Source organism: Bos mutus, chromosome 25 (genome assembly GCF_027580195.1).
Source record: "Bos mutus isolate GX-2022 chromosome 25, NWIPB_WYAK_1.1, whole genome shotgun sequence".
In the NCBI taxonomy this organism is placed as follows: Eukaryota; Metazoa; Chordata; class Mammalia; order Artiodactyla; family Bovidae; genus Bos; species Bos mutus.
In genome coordinates this window covers 23,975,828-23,990,327 of record NC_091641.1, presented here as the reverse complement: position 1 = coordinate 23,990,327, position 14,500 = coordinate 23,975,828, and the positions used below count along the sequence as shown (strand labels likewise).

The following is a 14,500-nucleotide window of genomic DNA, read 5'->3' as shown; positions in this document are numbered from 1 at the left end:
CCTTTCTGTTCCTCACAGCTTCTTCTGGTCTGGGAAGACTTTCCCAAAGGCAAGGAAAGGCTGGCCTCTTGAGATTTCCTTCTGTCCCTGATCCCTGAAGTCCTGTGAACAGAGTCAGATGAGATAAATACATGATGGAACTCCCTTCCCCACAGTTGGGAAAAGTGCTTTGGTTGTGCTCTGTGCAAGTCCAGGAGATGCCATTTATGTGAACCACAAAAAGTGTGTAGTGCTGTGGTCCTTGCTTTGGTAGAGCTTTCCCCTCTGTGGCCTTACTCTTAATTCCCACCACATCCCAGTCTCAGTTCCCCAAGTCTCAGTGCATTTGAAAGAGCTGAGTCTCTCATCTGGAGCAGGAACCTGCAAGACGTGGGGGTTGGGTGTTCTGCACTCACCATTTTATTGGAGGCACCCTCATGATTCCCTCATGGAAAACTCTAAACTTTCCTAGATGCATTTACTCATTCAACAGAAATTTATTGAGTAGCCAAACAGGAAGCTAAGCACCAAATGACAGACAAGGTCCCTGACTTCATGCAATTCACATATTGTAAAGAAGTGGCTTGAGATAAGCAGTTTGAGAAGTGATTAATCTTCATAATGTATTTTAATGTTTCCAGAGTGCTCAGATATTATTTCACTCACCTGGTAAAATAATCTACTAATACCCCAGTTTTTATAGCAGCATAAGGTAGCATGGCAGTTAAAGGTATAGGACCTGGAGGCTGCAACAAGGATTTGAACCTCTATTTTACCAATCACTATGATTGGTAAACTCACATGTGACATTGGGCAAGGTATTTCAATTCACTGAGACTCAGTTTCCTCATCTATGAAATAGAGATTATTGCTTGCACAAACTGAGTGGCTATAATGCATCAGGCTCAGTGTGAAGTCTCCTTTTAGTAAAGAACCTGCTTCATAGGAAAGTGTTTTACAAACCTTAGTGACCATGATCTGCTATAAGGAAAATATTTTATGCCATGACCCAGTACAGTTGCTAATACACACACACACACACACACACACATGTACACATGAAATAAATGTTTTATAAAACAATTCTTACCATTACTACGTGCATTCCTTGCTGATATATCCTATTGTATCTAATTAAGAGAAAATTCTGAATGTAACCCACAGATGATTCCGTAATCCACTAATGGGCTGAGAACTATAGTTTGGCTAATATCAGACTGCATATTACCATCCCGGTATTAACAAAAATGATATGTGCAAAGCAGGTTCAGAGCAGATGCTCTTGTTCACTGCTCTCTCCATCCCCATGCCTAGTATATAATAGGAACTTCACTAATATGGATTGAACAAATGGAAAAATTGTAGTCATTGTTGTTAGGGAAGCGCAAGATTAAAGAGAGGGGAGTTGATTTATCAAAGCCCTTAAAGTCAATAGTCAGCAGAGTAATGACTTATCCTAGCTTTGATTCAAGTGTCCAATCTCTTCATTTCCAGACCCCCATCCCTCAAACAGAATGGGAGTCAGCAAAGACTAGATGGGAGAAGTGGCTAGGAGAAGTGAGAGCTGCAGATAGCCTTACCTGAAACCAGAAAGGTAGAATTAATCCTTTTACAAGTAGGTGACTATCATATCTATATATATACATCTGTCCCCCACTGGCAGTCTTTCCTCCAATGATCCTCTGGTTCTGTTTCTTAATTATTTTAATGGGGGTGGAATATTTTTCCCTTTTGACACAGTGTTTTCCTTTTCTAGGCTGTGAGGTGGTTGTTGTTCTTTTCCCTAATAGGTAGAGACCCCAAATGATTGACACTGGGGGTCACAGTTGTGCCCAGAGTTACAAGGGCTCTGTTTTATATCTTTTGGCAACGAGAGGTTCTTTAGTTAGAAATTAACTGGGTAAACAATTCCAAGTGCCTGGGCTTTTCTTGGTCATTGAAAAGCACAAAGTGGAGCCAAGCAGAGGCCAGAATCTGAAGCCAGGCTGCTCCAGGAGAAAAGGAGTGCTCACTGTCCCCACTGGGATGTATACTTGTGGCCACTCAGTTCCAAAGCAAGTTCCATCCTCATGGGTTCAACCAGCTTCCCTGGGGTCCCGATGTGAGCAGGAAAGGAGCTGAGAATGCCTGAAGGTCAGAGACAGAAGGTAATTCAGACATCATTGGACCAGATGCTCTGTGAATCAAGAAATTTGAATTCCCATGAAGGAAGGTCCTTGAGAAGTAGATAATTTTGTAAATGAACAGACTGACTTTGGAGTCAGTCTATCTGAATCCTGGTCAGCGTTTTTTGTGTGCCAGTGGGCTTATTTCTTTCCTTCCAGAGGTAATTTTCATCATCTATAAAACAAGAATACCCGTGTCCTAGAATTGTTATGGCCATTAAAGAAGATGATGCAAGTTAAGGCATATAGCAATGGTACCAACTGTGGAAGTCACTGCCGATGCTGCTTTGGTGATGTGCAGTCATGGGGTAGAGAATGACAGGGCTTGGTTCAGCCTTAGGTCTCCTGACCTAATTCCACATTAATGGCAATGCCATATTGAGAAAAATCAGGTACGTGTGAACTCAGGCTGAGCAGGAAGTATGACAGTGATCCACAGCATTGCCTCTTTGAGGGCTTTCTCCTTCTGTCTGGCCTAGTGGTCGGGTGACTATCAGCAGAGGCTCACTCACCTCCTCAGGGGAATTTCATAGGAAAAGAGGTAGCACAGTTTTCAGCGATATTTCTTCCCAAACAGCACCCCAGAGAGATCTATAACAATTAGTTTACAATCCCAGCACAGTACTCAGCCACCCTGGGCATTAACTTTCATCTTTGTGGAAAAGTGAGAAATATCTCATCGTTATTTCCTTTTGCAGTTCTTTAATGAAAAAGGAAGTTATCTTTTCATTTGCTTACTATTTATTCTTTTCTGAACTGTTTGTATCCTTTGCCCATTTCCTCCCCACCCCCCGTAAGAATGTTTTTTTCCCTTTCTTTGCTATAACTTCAGAAGAAAATAAAAGTTCTTAATATTTTTTTTCTCAATCCTAGATGGTGAGTGTCATTTCTGGTTGGTGACATGCTGCTGCTGCTGCTGCTAAGTCGCTTCAGTTGTGTCCGACTCTGTGCAGCCCCAGAGACGGCAACCCACCAGGCTCCCCCGTCCCTGGGTTGCCATTTCCTTCTAAGGCTCTGTCAAAACCTAAGTCTGAGTGTCTTTAAAGGATTAAAGATGGAGCTCCAGGTAGCTCCTGAAGTTGTCTGGGCAGAGATCTTGGGTAGGAAAATAGGGAGTTTGGGCTGAGACTATTCTTAAGTCTAATAACCAACCACATTATTCAAGTTTTTGTGTTTGATGCTTTTACATCTTGAAACTTTGGTGATTCTGGAGGGACTGCCCCACTGAGGGTGAACTATGCCTTGGAGATAGGTAGCATTGGAGATACACCTTGCTATCTCTAAGAATATCATATTCCTGAGAGCATGCCTTTCACATGCAAAACAGCCAGTCTAGAGCCCATCACCCAAGCTCTCCTCTGTCAGGCTCACACTCAGGACCAGGTACCAGATAACTAGGGACAATTTCCAAGTCCCAGAGCCTACTGACATTATTCCAACTAGCCAATCCTAAACCTGCTTACCTTGCCTCTTCTGTCCCTTCCTATGGAAACCACAATAAAGCCTACATTTTCAGGTTATAGTCAGATTTCTCCCCTGCTTCCTCTGCCTTCTGACCAACCCTAGCACTTTCCTGTATGCCACCCTCATGGCATGACATATTCCCTCCTCTTAGGATCTGAGAGTATAATAAACTATCTTTTGATGACAGTTATCTCCTGTTCTGTTGCCTTTGTCAGACTTGAATTATAATAAAATCTGTATTTTAGAACAGTAATTACCACCTTCATTCAACACAGCTAGATCATCTTGTGGTATATTTCTCTAATTGGCTATTTTTCCACTCTTTGTTCTTCACACCCTTCCCTGCCCCCACCAGCCCCACACACTTAATGACGACATGGCAACTTCATTGGAGTCATTAAGCCATGCCTCCCACATCTTCTCCATCTACCTGCCTCTGGACTCATCTTCCACATCCCGTCCTTTCATTGAGACAGTATCCTTCTGTAAAAGGTTTTTCTCTCCCTGTATGCTCTAATGACCTCCCAACAGAGAGTCATCACCTGCCCCACCTACCCATACTGTATTCACCAATCTGAGCCCCACTTCCTAAGGCCCCAGTTGCATCTGGGGGACAGGCAAGTAGCACACCCATTTTCTGGCTCATGGCCAGTAAGGAGCTCTGTTCCATGTGATTTAGTTCCACGTGATTTCCTAGAAGCCCCCGGGGACCCCTCCTTCAACTGGCAGCCACATGGCTTTGAAGCAGGTGAGCTTGGAATCGTGTCTTGAATACTAACACCTGCTCCTGCCAGGGCAACTGGTTCCGGTGAGTTCCAGGGCCGCAGGCTGTTCCCTGCTTAGTCTGGATGTGGACAGGCCCGGGTTTGGGAAAGGAGAGACTGGGGCACAGGCTATTGAGACCTGATTAAGTACAATCAGCCTTTGCGTTACATAATAGGAAGGCTGTGGAGAGGCCCAGGTGGTTTGTGTAGACCTTAGTTTCTAAAATAGTATGCCCTCCTTTTACCGAGGTCTATTATACCCGAATTAAGTGAATGTCACAAACCAGCAGCATAAATATGCTGCTGCTGCTGCTGCTAAGTCACTTCAGTCGTGTCTGACTGTTCGACCCCATAGACGGCAGCCCACCAGGCTCCCCCGTCCCTGGGACTCTCCAGGCAAGAACACTGGAGTGGGTTGCCATTTCCTTCTCCGTGTGAATGTTACCTTACATGGCAAAAGGGACTTTGTGGGTATAATTAAGATCAGCATCTTGAGATGAGGTTATCTGGGCAGGCCCAGTGCAATTACAGTGGTGCTTATGAGAGAGATGCAGGAAGAATTAGAGTCAGAGGAAGCAGGACAAGTGAGGATGGAAACAAATGGTCAGAGTTCTTTGAAGAGGAAACCATGAATGGCAGGTAGCCACTAGAAACTAGAAAAACAGGGTAGTACCGTGAGCTCTCATGAAACGGCTTTTAAAAAGATCACTTTAACAGCTTTAGGGTTAGGGATTGTGTGCATGTATGTGTTGGGGGCTTGGAGGTACAGAGCCGCAGTAGAGGGACCAATTAGAAGACTTCTGTGGCTGAGACTGGTGGTTGGAGATGGGGAATAGTGGATGGAGTCACATGGAAGGAAGTAGGAGGAGTCATGTATTTTGGTGGAGTTACTTTTATGGTAATAAAAGGAAAGAAGGGACTTGAGCGTTAGCCTAGCATATGGTTGCTTACGAGAATGGGTCATTTTGAGTGAAAGACTAGGGAGAGATTTTGGGTCAAATCTCTTTCTTACTGTGCTAAAATGAAGCAAAAAAAAAAAGATCAGTCCACCTCTTTGAAAGCGTCAGCCACCCTCTCTGGGGATCCCAGTGTGGTAGTGGTGATGGTGATGTGTGCACCACCTGTGGAGTAAGATTGCCCAGAATCATATTTCAAGGGCTTTCTAGCCTTGTGATCCTGCCTGGTTGCTCAACCTCTCTTTGCCTCAGTTTCCTCATCTATAAAATGGGGATGATGAAACCTAGCTCTCAGTGAGGCTGTGAGAACTAGGCAAATGCCCAGTATGTTGTAAACACTCATTAAATGTTACTATTATGGCTTCCCTTGCAGCCCTATCTGAATTCAAGGCCAAAGAGCTCTTCTAAAGCAACACCAGCAGAAAAAAGGTAATGAGTAACACGGGGCCAAAGACATTCAGGGGCTTTTATTATCCAGCCTCCACCCACCTACCACAATTATATAGAATTTTATTTGGAGTGGATAAACTCAGAAAATGATGCCAGGATCTGGAAAATGGGCACCCTCTCTTCCTGGCTTTGGAGAGCCTTACAGTTCTTCCTTCACTCTTGGTTTCTCCGCCTGTGTTGGAGGTTCCTTTGGCTCAGCTACCTTCTCCTCCTCAGCCTTTTCTTTCTGCTCAGTTGGCCCTTCGAGCTTGGTCACATTCTCCAGCTCAGGCAAATTCTGTTCTGGTAGCTCTTTCTTCATAAAATGTTCCTCCTTTTCCTCCGCTAATACCTTCTTTTCTGTTTCTTCACTTTGCTCAACAGAGAGTAGCTATTTAAGAAAAGAAGAGAGGGAGGGAGAAAGGGTTGGAGGAGGAAAAATAAATAGAGGCAAGAATTATGCAGTAATTGCCATTGTATTGCCAAGCAGCCTTTCACTGCTCTAAGCTCAGAGGTGCTGCTGCCCCAGGCCTGGCTGCTGAGATTCGTTCCAGGACATGTGCTAGGACTACTAAAGACCTGGTATTATTAATAATACTTTCTTTGCAAGCTGAGAAGATGTTAGCTGAGAGCTGTGGAGCAGTCACTGCCCCTCCGTGGGGAAGTGCCTGCTTGGGAATGAAGCAAACAGAGGAAAACAGAGATGGGGAGACAGAAAATGACTCTGAGCTTCAGAATCCACCCACCTTTGATGTTCTCCTGGTTATAGGGGATAAATTCCCATTGCTGCTTAAGCCAAACAGTGCTATAGTTTCTGACATTTGCAACTGAAAGGGTCCTAACTAATACAGATGACCCCTTTCAGCTTACTGAGGCATGGACAGAATTAGGAGGGAATGGAAATTGTAGAACAATGCCAGGGCACAGGAGCCAATCAGGACATGTGGTTAAGCACTCAAGAATAGTGGACCTAGGGAAGCAGCCTAGGAGCTGTGTGAGACCTTGTCCTTTTTTTTTTTTTAATATAAATTTATTAATTTTATGTGTTTCTCAACTCTGCCTTTCTAATAGCATGTGTCCTTGAAATAAAGTCATCCAACCTGGATCCCTCCTCCATTCTCTCCCACAAGATTATAGAACTCTTGGCACCCTCTTTCCTAATCTGTTGAGCTCTTGATGGTTCTGTGTGGGACAGAATGGTCTAGGCTACTGCTGTTTCACCTTACCTCATCTTCATCCTCAATCTGAATCTTGATTTGACTTTCCAGGAAGTCAGAAAAGCCTTTCAGGGTATGTTCACCATTGTACAGTACAGCCTAGGAAGAAAATGGCACAGAGATGAAATGGTAGCCTCTTCCTGCAGGATACTCAGGGATTGCTCCACAGACAAATCCGGAGTCAAATTCCTAATAACCTGAGTGCAGTGAGCAAGTTCCTTAACTTCTCTGAGCTTTCATTACCATAAGAATAATGAAATATCCTCCATCATAGGGCTGTGATGTAGTTGTTCAGAGCAAGAACTATGGGGCCACACTGTTGGGGCTCAATCCCTGGCTTCATCACTTTGCAGTGTTGTCTGGAAGCTTAACCACTCTATGACTCAGTTTCCTTAACTGTAAGATGAAGATAATAACAGTCCCTTGCTCATGGTGTTGTTCTTTGGATTTAACGAGTTACTATGTGAAAAGGAGGCTTCCCTGGTTGCTCAGAGGTAAACCTGCCTGCAATGCAGGAGACCTGGGTTCTATTCCTGGGCTGGGAAGAGCCCCTGGAGAAAAAAAAATGGCAATCCACTCCCATACTCTTGCCTAGGAAATCTCATGGACAGAGAAGCCTGGTGGGCTTACAGTCCATGGGGTCGCAAACAGCGTGCAAAAGGCAGTTAAAACAACGCTTGACTCATAGGAGCACTATATATATCTACATCTAGATATATATGCTATTTTATCACTAAAGAATGAGAATATTTGTTTTACAAAAGGTCTGGCGTATGTTCTTGCTCAGCTATCACTAGCTTCCTTTCCTTTTTCAGTCTTTAAGAAGATTAGGAAACTGTTTACTGCCCTCTGGCTGTCTAAACTCCTTTTCAGATAACTGAAGATCTGAACCAGGTCCATCCACCCTTTCAATCTAGCCTCATTTTCCATGTGCATCTTCTACACCAGGAGGATGACATCTCTTTCACAGTTCTGTGGTTAGCCCTCCGCCTACCCCCTTGTTTATATTATACTCCCTACTTATAATTCACACACTTCTGATTTAAATCCCTACCATTCTTCAAAGTGTCATATTTTCATGAAGACTTCCAGCCATATAAGCCCTCCAGAATCTGCCCTATTTAATGTCAATTGCATTTGGAGATGAGGCTATACCATGACCTTCAGTTCAGTTCAAATCAGTCACTCAGTCATGTCCAACTCTTTGTGACTCCATGAACCGCAGCACGCCAGGCCTCTCTGTCCATCACCAACTCCTGGAGTTTACCCAAACTCACGTCCATTGAGTCGGTGATACCGTACAACCATCTCATCCTCTGTCATCCCCTTTTCCTCCCATCTTCAATCTTTCCCAGCATCAGGGTCTTTTCAAATGAGTCAGTTCTTCGCATCAGGTGGCCAAAATACTGGAGTTTCAGCTTCAACATCAGTCCTTCCAATGAACACCCAAGACTGATCTCCTTTAGGATGGACTGGTTGGATCTTCTTGGAGTCCAAGGGACTTTCAAGAGTCTTCTTCAACACCACAGTTCAAAAGCATCAATTCTTTGGCACTCAGCTTTCTTCACAGTCCAACTCTCACATCCATACATGACCACAGGAAAAACCATAGCCTTGACTAGATGGACCTTTGTTGGCAAAGTAATGTCTCTGCTTTTGAATATGCTGTCTAGGTTGGTCATAACGTTCCTTCCAAGGAGTAAGCTTGGAATGCCTGCATGGCATTCATGGCTGCAATCACCATCTGCAGTGATTTTGGATCCCAGCAAAATAAAGTCAACCACTGTTTACCCTGCTTCCTCATCTATTTTCCATGAAGTCATGGGACCAGATGGCATGATCTTAGTGTTCTGAATGTTGAGCTTTAAGCCAACATCTTTACTCTCCTCTTTCACTTTCATCAAGAGGCTCTTTAATTCTTCTTCACTTTCTCCCATAAGGGTGGTGTCATATGCATATCTGAGGTTATTGATATTTCTCCTGGCAATATTGATTCCAGCTTGTGCTTTTTCCAACCCAGCATTTCTTATGATGTACTCTGCATAGAAGTTAAATAAAGCAGGGTGACAATATACAGCCTTGACGTACTTCTTTTCCTATTTGGAACCAGTCTGTTGTTCCATGTTCAGTTCTAACTGTTGCTTCCTGATCTGTATACAGGTTTCTCAAGAGGCAGGTCAGGTGGTCTGGTATTCCCATCTCTTTCAGAATTTTCCACAGTTTATTGTGATCCACGCAATCAAAGGCTTTGGCATAGTCAATACAGCAGAAATAGATGTTTTTCTGGAACACTCTTGCTTTTTCGATGATCCAGCAAATGTTGGCAATTTGATCTCTTGTTTCTATGCCTTTTCTAAAACCAGCTTGAATATCTGGAAGTTCACGGTTCACATATTGCTGAAGCCTGACTTGGAGAATTTTGAGCATTACTTTACTAGCATGTGAGATGAGTGAAATTGTGCAGTAGCTTGAGCATTCTTTGGCATTTCCTTTCTTTGGGATTGGAATGAAAACTTTTCCAGTCCTGTGACCACTGCTGAGTTTTCCAAATTTGCTGACATATTGAGTGCAGCATTTTCACAGCATCATCTTTTAGGATTTGAAATAGCTCAACTGGAATTCCAGCTCAACTGGAATTCTATTACCTGCACTAGCTTTGTTCGCAGTGATACTTCCTAAGGCCCACTTGACTTCACATTCCATGACTTTACCCAACACTTAATCGTACTCTTCCTGGGATCAGGGACCTTGGCTTGTGATTCTTTGACGTCCTTCCCCACATACCAAAGTAGCATGAAGTATGTATTCCATGAACACTGGTGATGTTCAATGGCTCTATAACCAAAGTGTAAAGTACTTAATTGTCTCCATCATGCAGTCTTCCTTCTTCTGGTACCACCCCACCCCCAATATTCACATGGTGACTCCCCTTACCTTATTCCATATAGTCTGAGTGAAGCTCAGCTTTAATACCAGAGGGAACCATTTGACCTAGGCCTGACCATCAAAACACCAACATCCCCTTTGCCACAATGATTGGGTTAGGGGGACCCAATCAGACTGAGTTGGGAATTTTCTGAAAGCTAGTGGAAATTTTTCTCTAACTTGAATATGAAAAGATAATAAGAGTTGGAGCTGAGAGTGAAGTTGATTTTGTAAAAGGTAGAGGGAGACTGAGAGAAACTGAGTCCTTGACAATAATATAACATTTCCAGTTATGTGAATCCCAAGAGCCCCTCACTTTTTGAGAGTCAGTGGGGAAGAGTCTGAAGAAGGGGTACCGGTCCTGGTACGTCAGCTCAATGTCATTTGCTGTGATGTCAATCTTGGCGATGGTGACTGTGGAGTGGTTTTGATACTTTCTGCCCAGTTCTTCCAACACTGGGAATAACACCATGCACTTCTGGGACCAGGGTGCATCTGGAAAAGAAGGGCCATCACTCAAGCTCACACTCATAAAGACCCTGAAAGCCACACTGCCCCGTAGACACCATCACTGTGCTCCACTAATGGTCTGCTGCCATGCAAATTGCACTCCCTGTCTCTTTTAATAGTATGTTAGGTTATCTTGGGCTTCCCTGATAGCTCAGTTGGTAAAGAAACCGCCTGCAATGCAGGAGACCCCAGTTCGATTCCTGGGTCAGGAAGATCTGCTGGAGATGGGATAGGCTACCAACCCCAGTATTCTTGGGCTTCCCTCCTGGCTCAGCTGGTAAAGAACCCACCTGCAATGTGGGAGACCAGGGTTTGACCCCTGGGTTGGGAAGATCCCCTGGAGAAGGGAATGGCTACCCACTCCAGTATTCTGGCCTGGAGAATTCCATGGACTATAGAGTCAGACACAACTGAGCAACTTTCACTTTCACTTACTTCACTTAGGTTATCTTACATTTCAGCTATAGTATCTGATCATCACTACATAAACTAGAAAAAAAAAAAAGTAATAACCTAGTCCCCTTTCCACTCAGACATTAACATGTTGGGACATTTTCTTCTATTCTCTGATTTCCCTTTAACATTTCCTTCTATCCAGCTGAAGAGGAAAACCAAACCAAGAAAAAAATATTTATGTTCTGCCAAAAAGTATGTGTATTTGTGTATGTGAGAGAGAGCACAAGAGTTTTCCAACAGTGGTTAAGCTTACAACTCAAGGTCACTTAGTGATTTAAGCAGAGGAAGTGGGATTAGCAGACAGGCTGCTTTGACTTGTGACCATTGTATCACACTCCTTTCAGTCCCATGGAGGAGAGTCCACCTAGGAAGTGAACATGAGGTTGAGCTAAGTACAACTATCCCTGGGAAAGAGACACTGGACTTCCCTCCAGATAGTTCCCTAAGCTCTGTGGACAGTCCAGACACCTGGAACTGTGGGGAGAATTGGGACCAGCTCCAACCATGGAAGGGAAACAACCTTGCCTTATTCGTTCCATTAAAGATTCTGGCTTTGTCGGAGGAGTGGCTCAAAGTCCCTGGGTATTACATTTGGATGATTATCCCTCCATTTACAGACTGAGTGCCTCTGTGATCATCTACTCTCCTGGCTGCATCCTGGCAGCTTCCCTGGAGATCAACAGGCCCTGGGTGGGAACCCAAGGGGGCCTAATGGCTATGGTCGTGAGGCTAATCTGACAACCCTGATTCCAAAAAAATGAGACCACTTTGGTTTTTTACCAGAACCAAGTGAGCATTCTCAAGACTCCCAGTGTCAGACGAGCAAAGAAAGGCCTCCCCAGGCTCTCACTTAAAGGCAAAAGATCATGGTTATTCAGCCATGCAGACTTATAAACACCTGGCTCCGTGGATGAATGTCCATTTTAATGAGAGTTTTAAAGGCCTGCATAATGTAACCCAGTCCTTGTTTCACCCTCTAGGAAATGATGGCATCAGACCTGGATTTGAACTTTTTGTCTTGCAGTTTACTTGCTATGGGATCTGGGGTAAAGTAATTCTTCTCTCTGAGGCTAGGTTCCCTGATCTGTATCATGGGGAAATCCACTGTACCTTCCTAAGAGGCTTGGTTGGAGGAGGAATGAGAGCAGGTGTATAAACAGCAAACTCATCAGTGCTCAATAAATATCAACTCCTCCTGTTAAGTAAAAGAGGTATCTGAAGTCACTGCATTGCCACCCTTCTCTGTGTCTCAGGGTAAAAGAGAAGGTCCCTTCGCTTTGGTTTCACATGCAAATCAGAAACAATGGAGGAAGAGCAACAGTCCCTGGGTGAACACTGGAAACAGTCATAACAAGGGAAACAACGGCAATAAATAGTACCTGCCTTTTATCTGTGCTTACAACATGCCAGACACTGTTCCAGGTCTTTTACATGTATGATGTGAGTCTTCATTTTGGTTGCCCCAACTCAGGTATGTTAAATATGGGCTATTTGATGTTACTTAACTTATGCTGGTACAGCAGTTACCCGTGTAGCCACTGGATTCAGGCTGACTAGGTTCCAATCCCTTACTTACTTAAGGTCACCCACTAGCTGCCTAACTTCAGTAAAGTTTCACTTCCCTGGGACTCTGTATACTCACCTGTAAGGTGAGAGCAATAAAGTAGCTACTTTCAAAAGTAAGGTGTGAGGATTGAGTGAGCTAGTGTAGTGTGATGGTGCAGGCCTGGCGGCTCTAGCATCCAATCAGCGTTAGCCATCAGTATTACTGTTGTTACAAATAGCCACAGGCTTCGATTACGTGAAAGGTATTCCACACGCTTCAAGAATTTGATCTGGGGGGAGAGTTGCTTTGTAGCTGATAGCATCTTGAGCCAAACTATGGATATCTGAAGACCATTCTTGGCATGATGCTTTGGTAGGTTTTGGAGATTTTGGTACCCAAGAATTCAGGAACCTCCACTTGAAAAAGTAACGTTAGAGCCACGGCCTCCAGAGGCCCCTGCAGAGATACTCACAGAACATCACAAACACGTCCCTTTCCTTGTCAAACACGACGACGTTGAAGTTCTTCCCAACAAGCTGCTTAACCAGCCCCTGGTCCCAATAATTTGGAATTTCTTCACTGGATAGATGTTTCTAGGAAATAAATTTGAGACATTTTAACAGCCTCCAGAAATGGGTTGGCAGTTAGGGTCCCCACCACGGCTGGAAACAATAGAAAATTTTCTCTTGTTTTTATAGCAGCCTTGGGAAAGCATTTGAAATGTTAAGAAAGGTCATGAGCTAAATGTGTAACTTGGATTGTCCAGGGCACTGGAGTCAGAGGGCTGAGAAGGCAGCAGAGTCCCAAACCAGGGTGGATTCCAGAATTCCAAATACATGATTCTTAGAATTCTTAGATGAGAGTGGGTTTCATATCATTAACATCTAAACTAGTCTATGTCCCTTCTCCCAAAAATATAGCTGTCCTCAATTATTCCAAGAATCAAACTAGGATCACTTATGTCACCTATAAAATATATATTATACTTTGTTTTCCGCCACCTTTTCCACATTCATCATTGTTTCCTCGCTTTCTTCAGCCACACTGGTCTATTCACTCAAAGGACTAGCCTTCTGCCCACTTCCTCATTCCCATGCTCCCTTCTCTATCAGAATTATCTCTAACTTAGATTTGTCTTTCAGAATGATCTCAGAGGAAGATTTCCCTGACTCTCCCCCAGACTAGGTCACAGCCCTGCTTTCATAAATTCTCATAATACTTGGTACTTTTCCTGTATCACTTATTTATCATTTATATTTATTTTATGGTTATGTGATTAATGTGTCCCTATCTGAGTCCTCACAAAGGACTTTTCTTCCCTTATCATTGAGTACCACTGAGTACTGGTACATCATGAGACCTCAGTCAATATTGTGAACAAATGAAAAAATGAACTCAGTTCTTGCTTCTCTTTAAAGGAGGCGATGAAAAATCTCAGAACATGTATTTTTCTTTGCAACCATTGTTTTCTGAATATCTCTTGAATTCACACCTTTCTGTCTGCACTGCTACTACTTTGGCCAGGTAGCTTTCATCTCTCATCTAGGTCACTGTTATTACAGTGTCCTCTCTTTATCTCCTCCTAATCCTCTTCACACCTTTATTCTAAAAGCAGGTTCTAATTTCACCAGGCAAATGTGGCTTCCCATTGCTTTTAGAAGACCAAGTCCTTAATATTCTTACAAGTCCTTGCTGTGTGGTCTTTGCCCAACTCACCAGCCTTGTCACCTACAATAGCTTCCCTCATCCCTACCCCCACCTCTGGAAAGGACCTGAAGATTCTTTGTGAGGGGACTGGATGTGAGGGATGGGAAATGGAGAAAATGATGGAGAATTAGTAGTGGGCCAGATCAGACTCGTGACATCTTATAGGTCAGATGAAAGATGCTCTTCTTTGTCCCAAGAACACAAGAGGATGTGCTGGTCCTTGAGAGGAAGACAAACACCTCCTGAGATATAACCAGAATGAGAAAAAGAGGACAGGCAGAGCTCCATCTTAGATCTGCAGATGTGGTGATAGAAAATGAGGGGACCCTGTCTGAAACCTTCTATTTTATTAGGGATATATTAGAATACTCAGCTCAGACTG

At 43.7% G+C, this 14,500-nt stretch overlaps 1 protein-coding gene across 1 annotated transcript in view; it reads right to left on the bottom strand.

The window, feature by feature from the left end:
* Positions 1 to 5,917: 5,917 nt before the first annotated feature.
* Positions 5,918 to 14,500, bottom strand: part of PDILT (protein disulfide isomerase like, testis expressed) — a 44,546-nt gene continuing 35,963 nt past the window's right edge. Inside the window, exons 8-11 of the mRNA XM_005895573.2 lie at positions 12,884 to 13,004; positions 10,216 to 10,394; positions 6,984 to 7,073; positions 5,918 to 6,148 (exon numbers count right to left, since the gene is read on the bottom strand). Of these exons, the coding sequence (XP_005895635.2) occupies positions 5,918 to 6,148; positions 6,984 to 7,073; positions 10,216 to 10,394; positions 12,884 to 13,004 (621 nt within the window). The remainder of the gene's footprint in view (positions 6,149 to 6,983; positions 7,074 to 10,215; positions 10,395 to 12,883; positions 13,005 to 14,500) is intronic.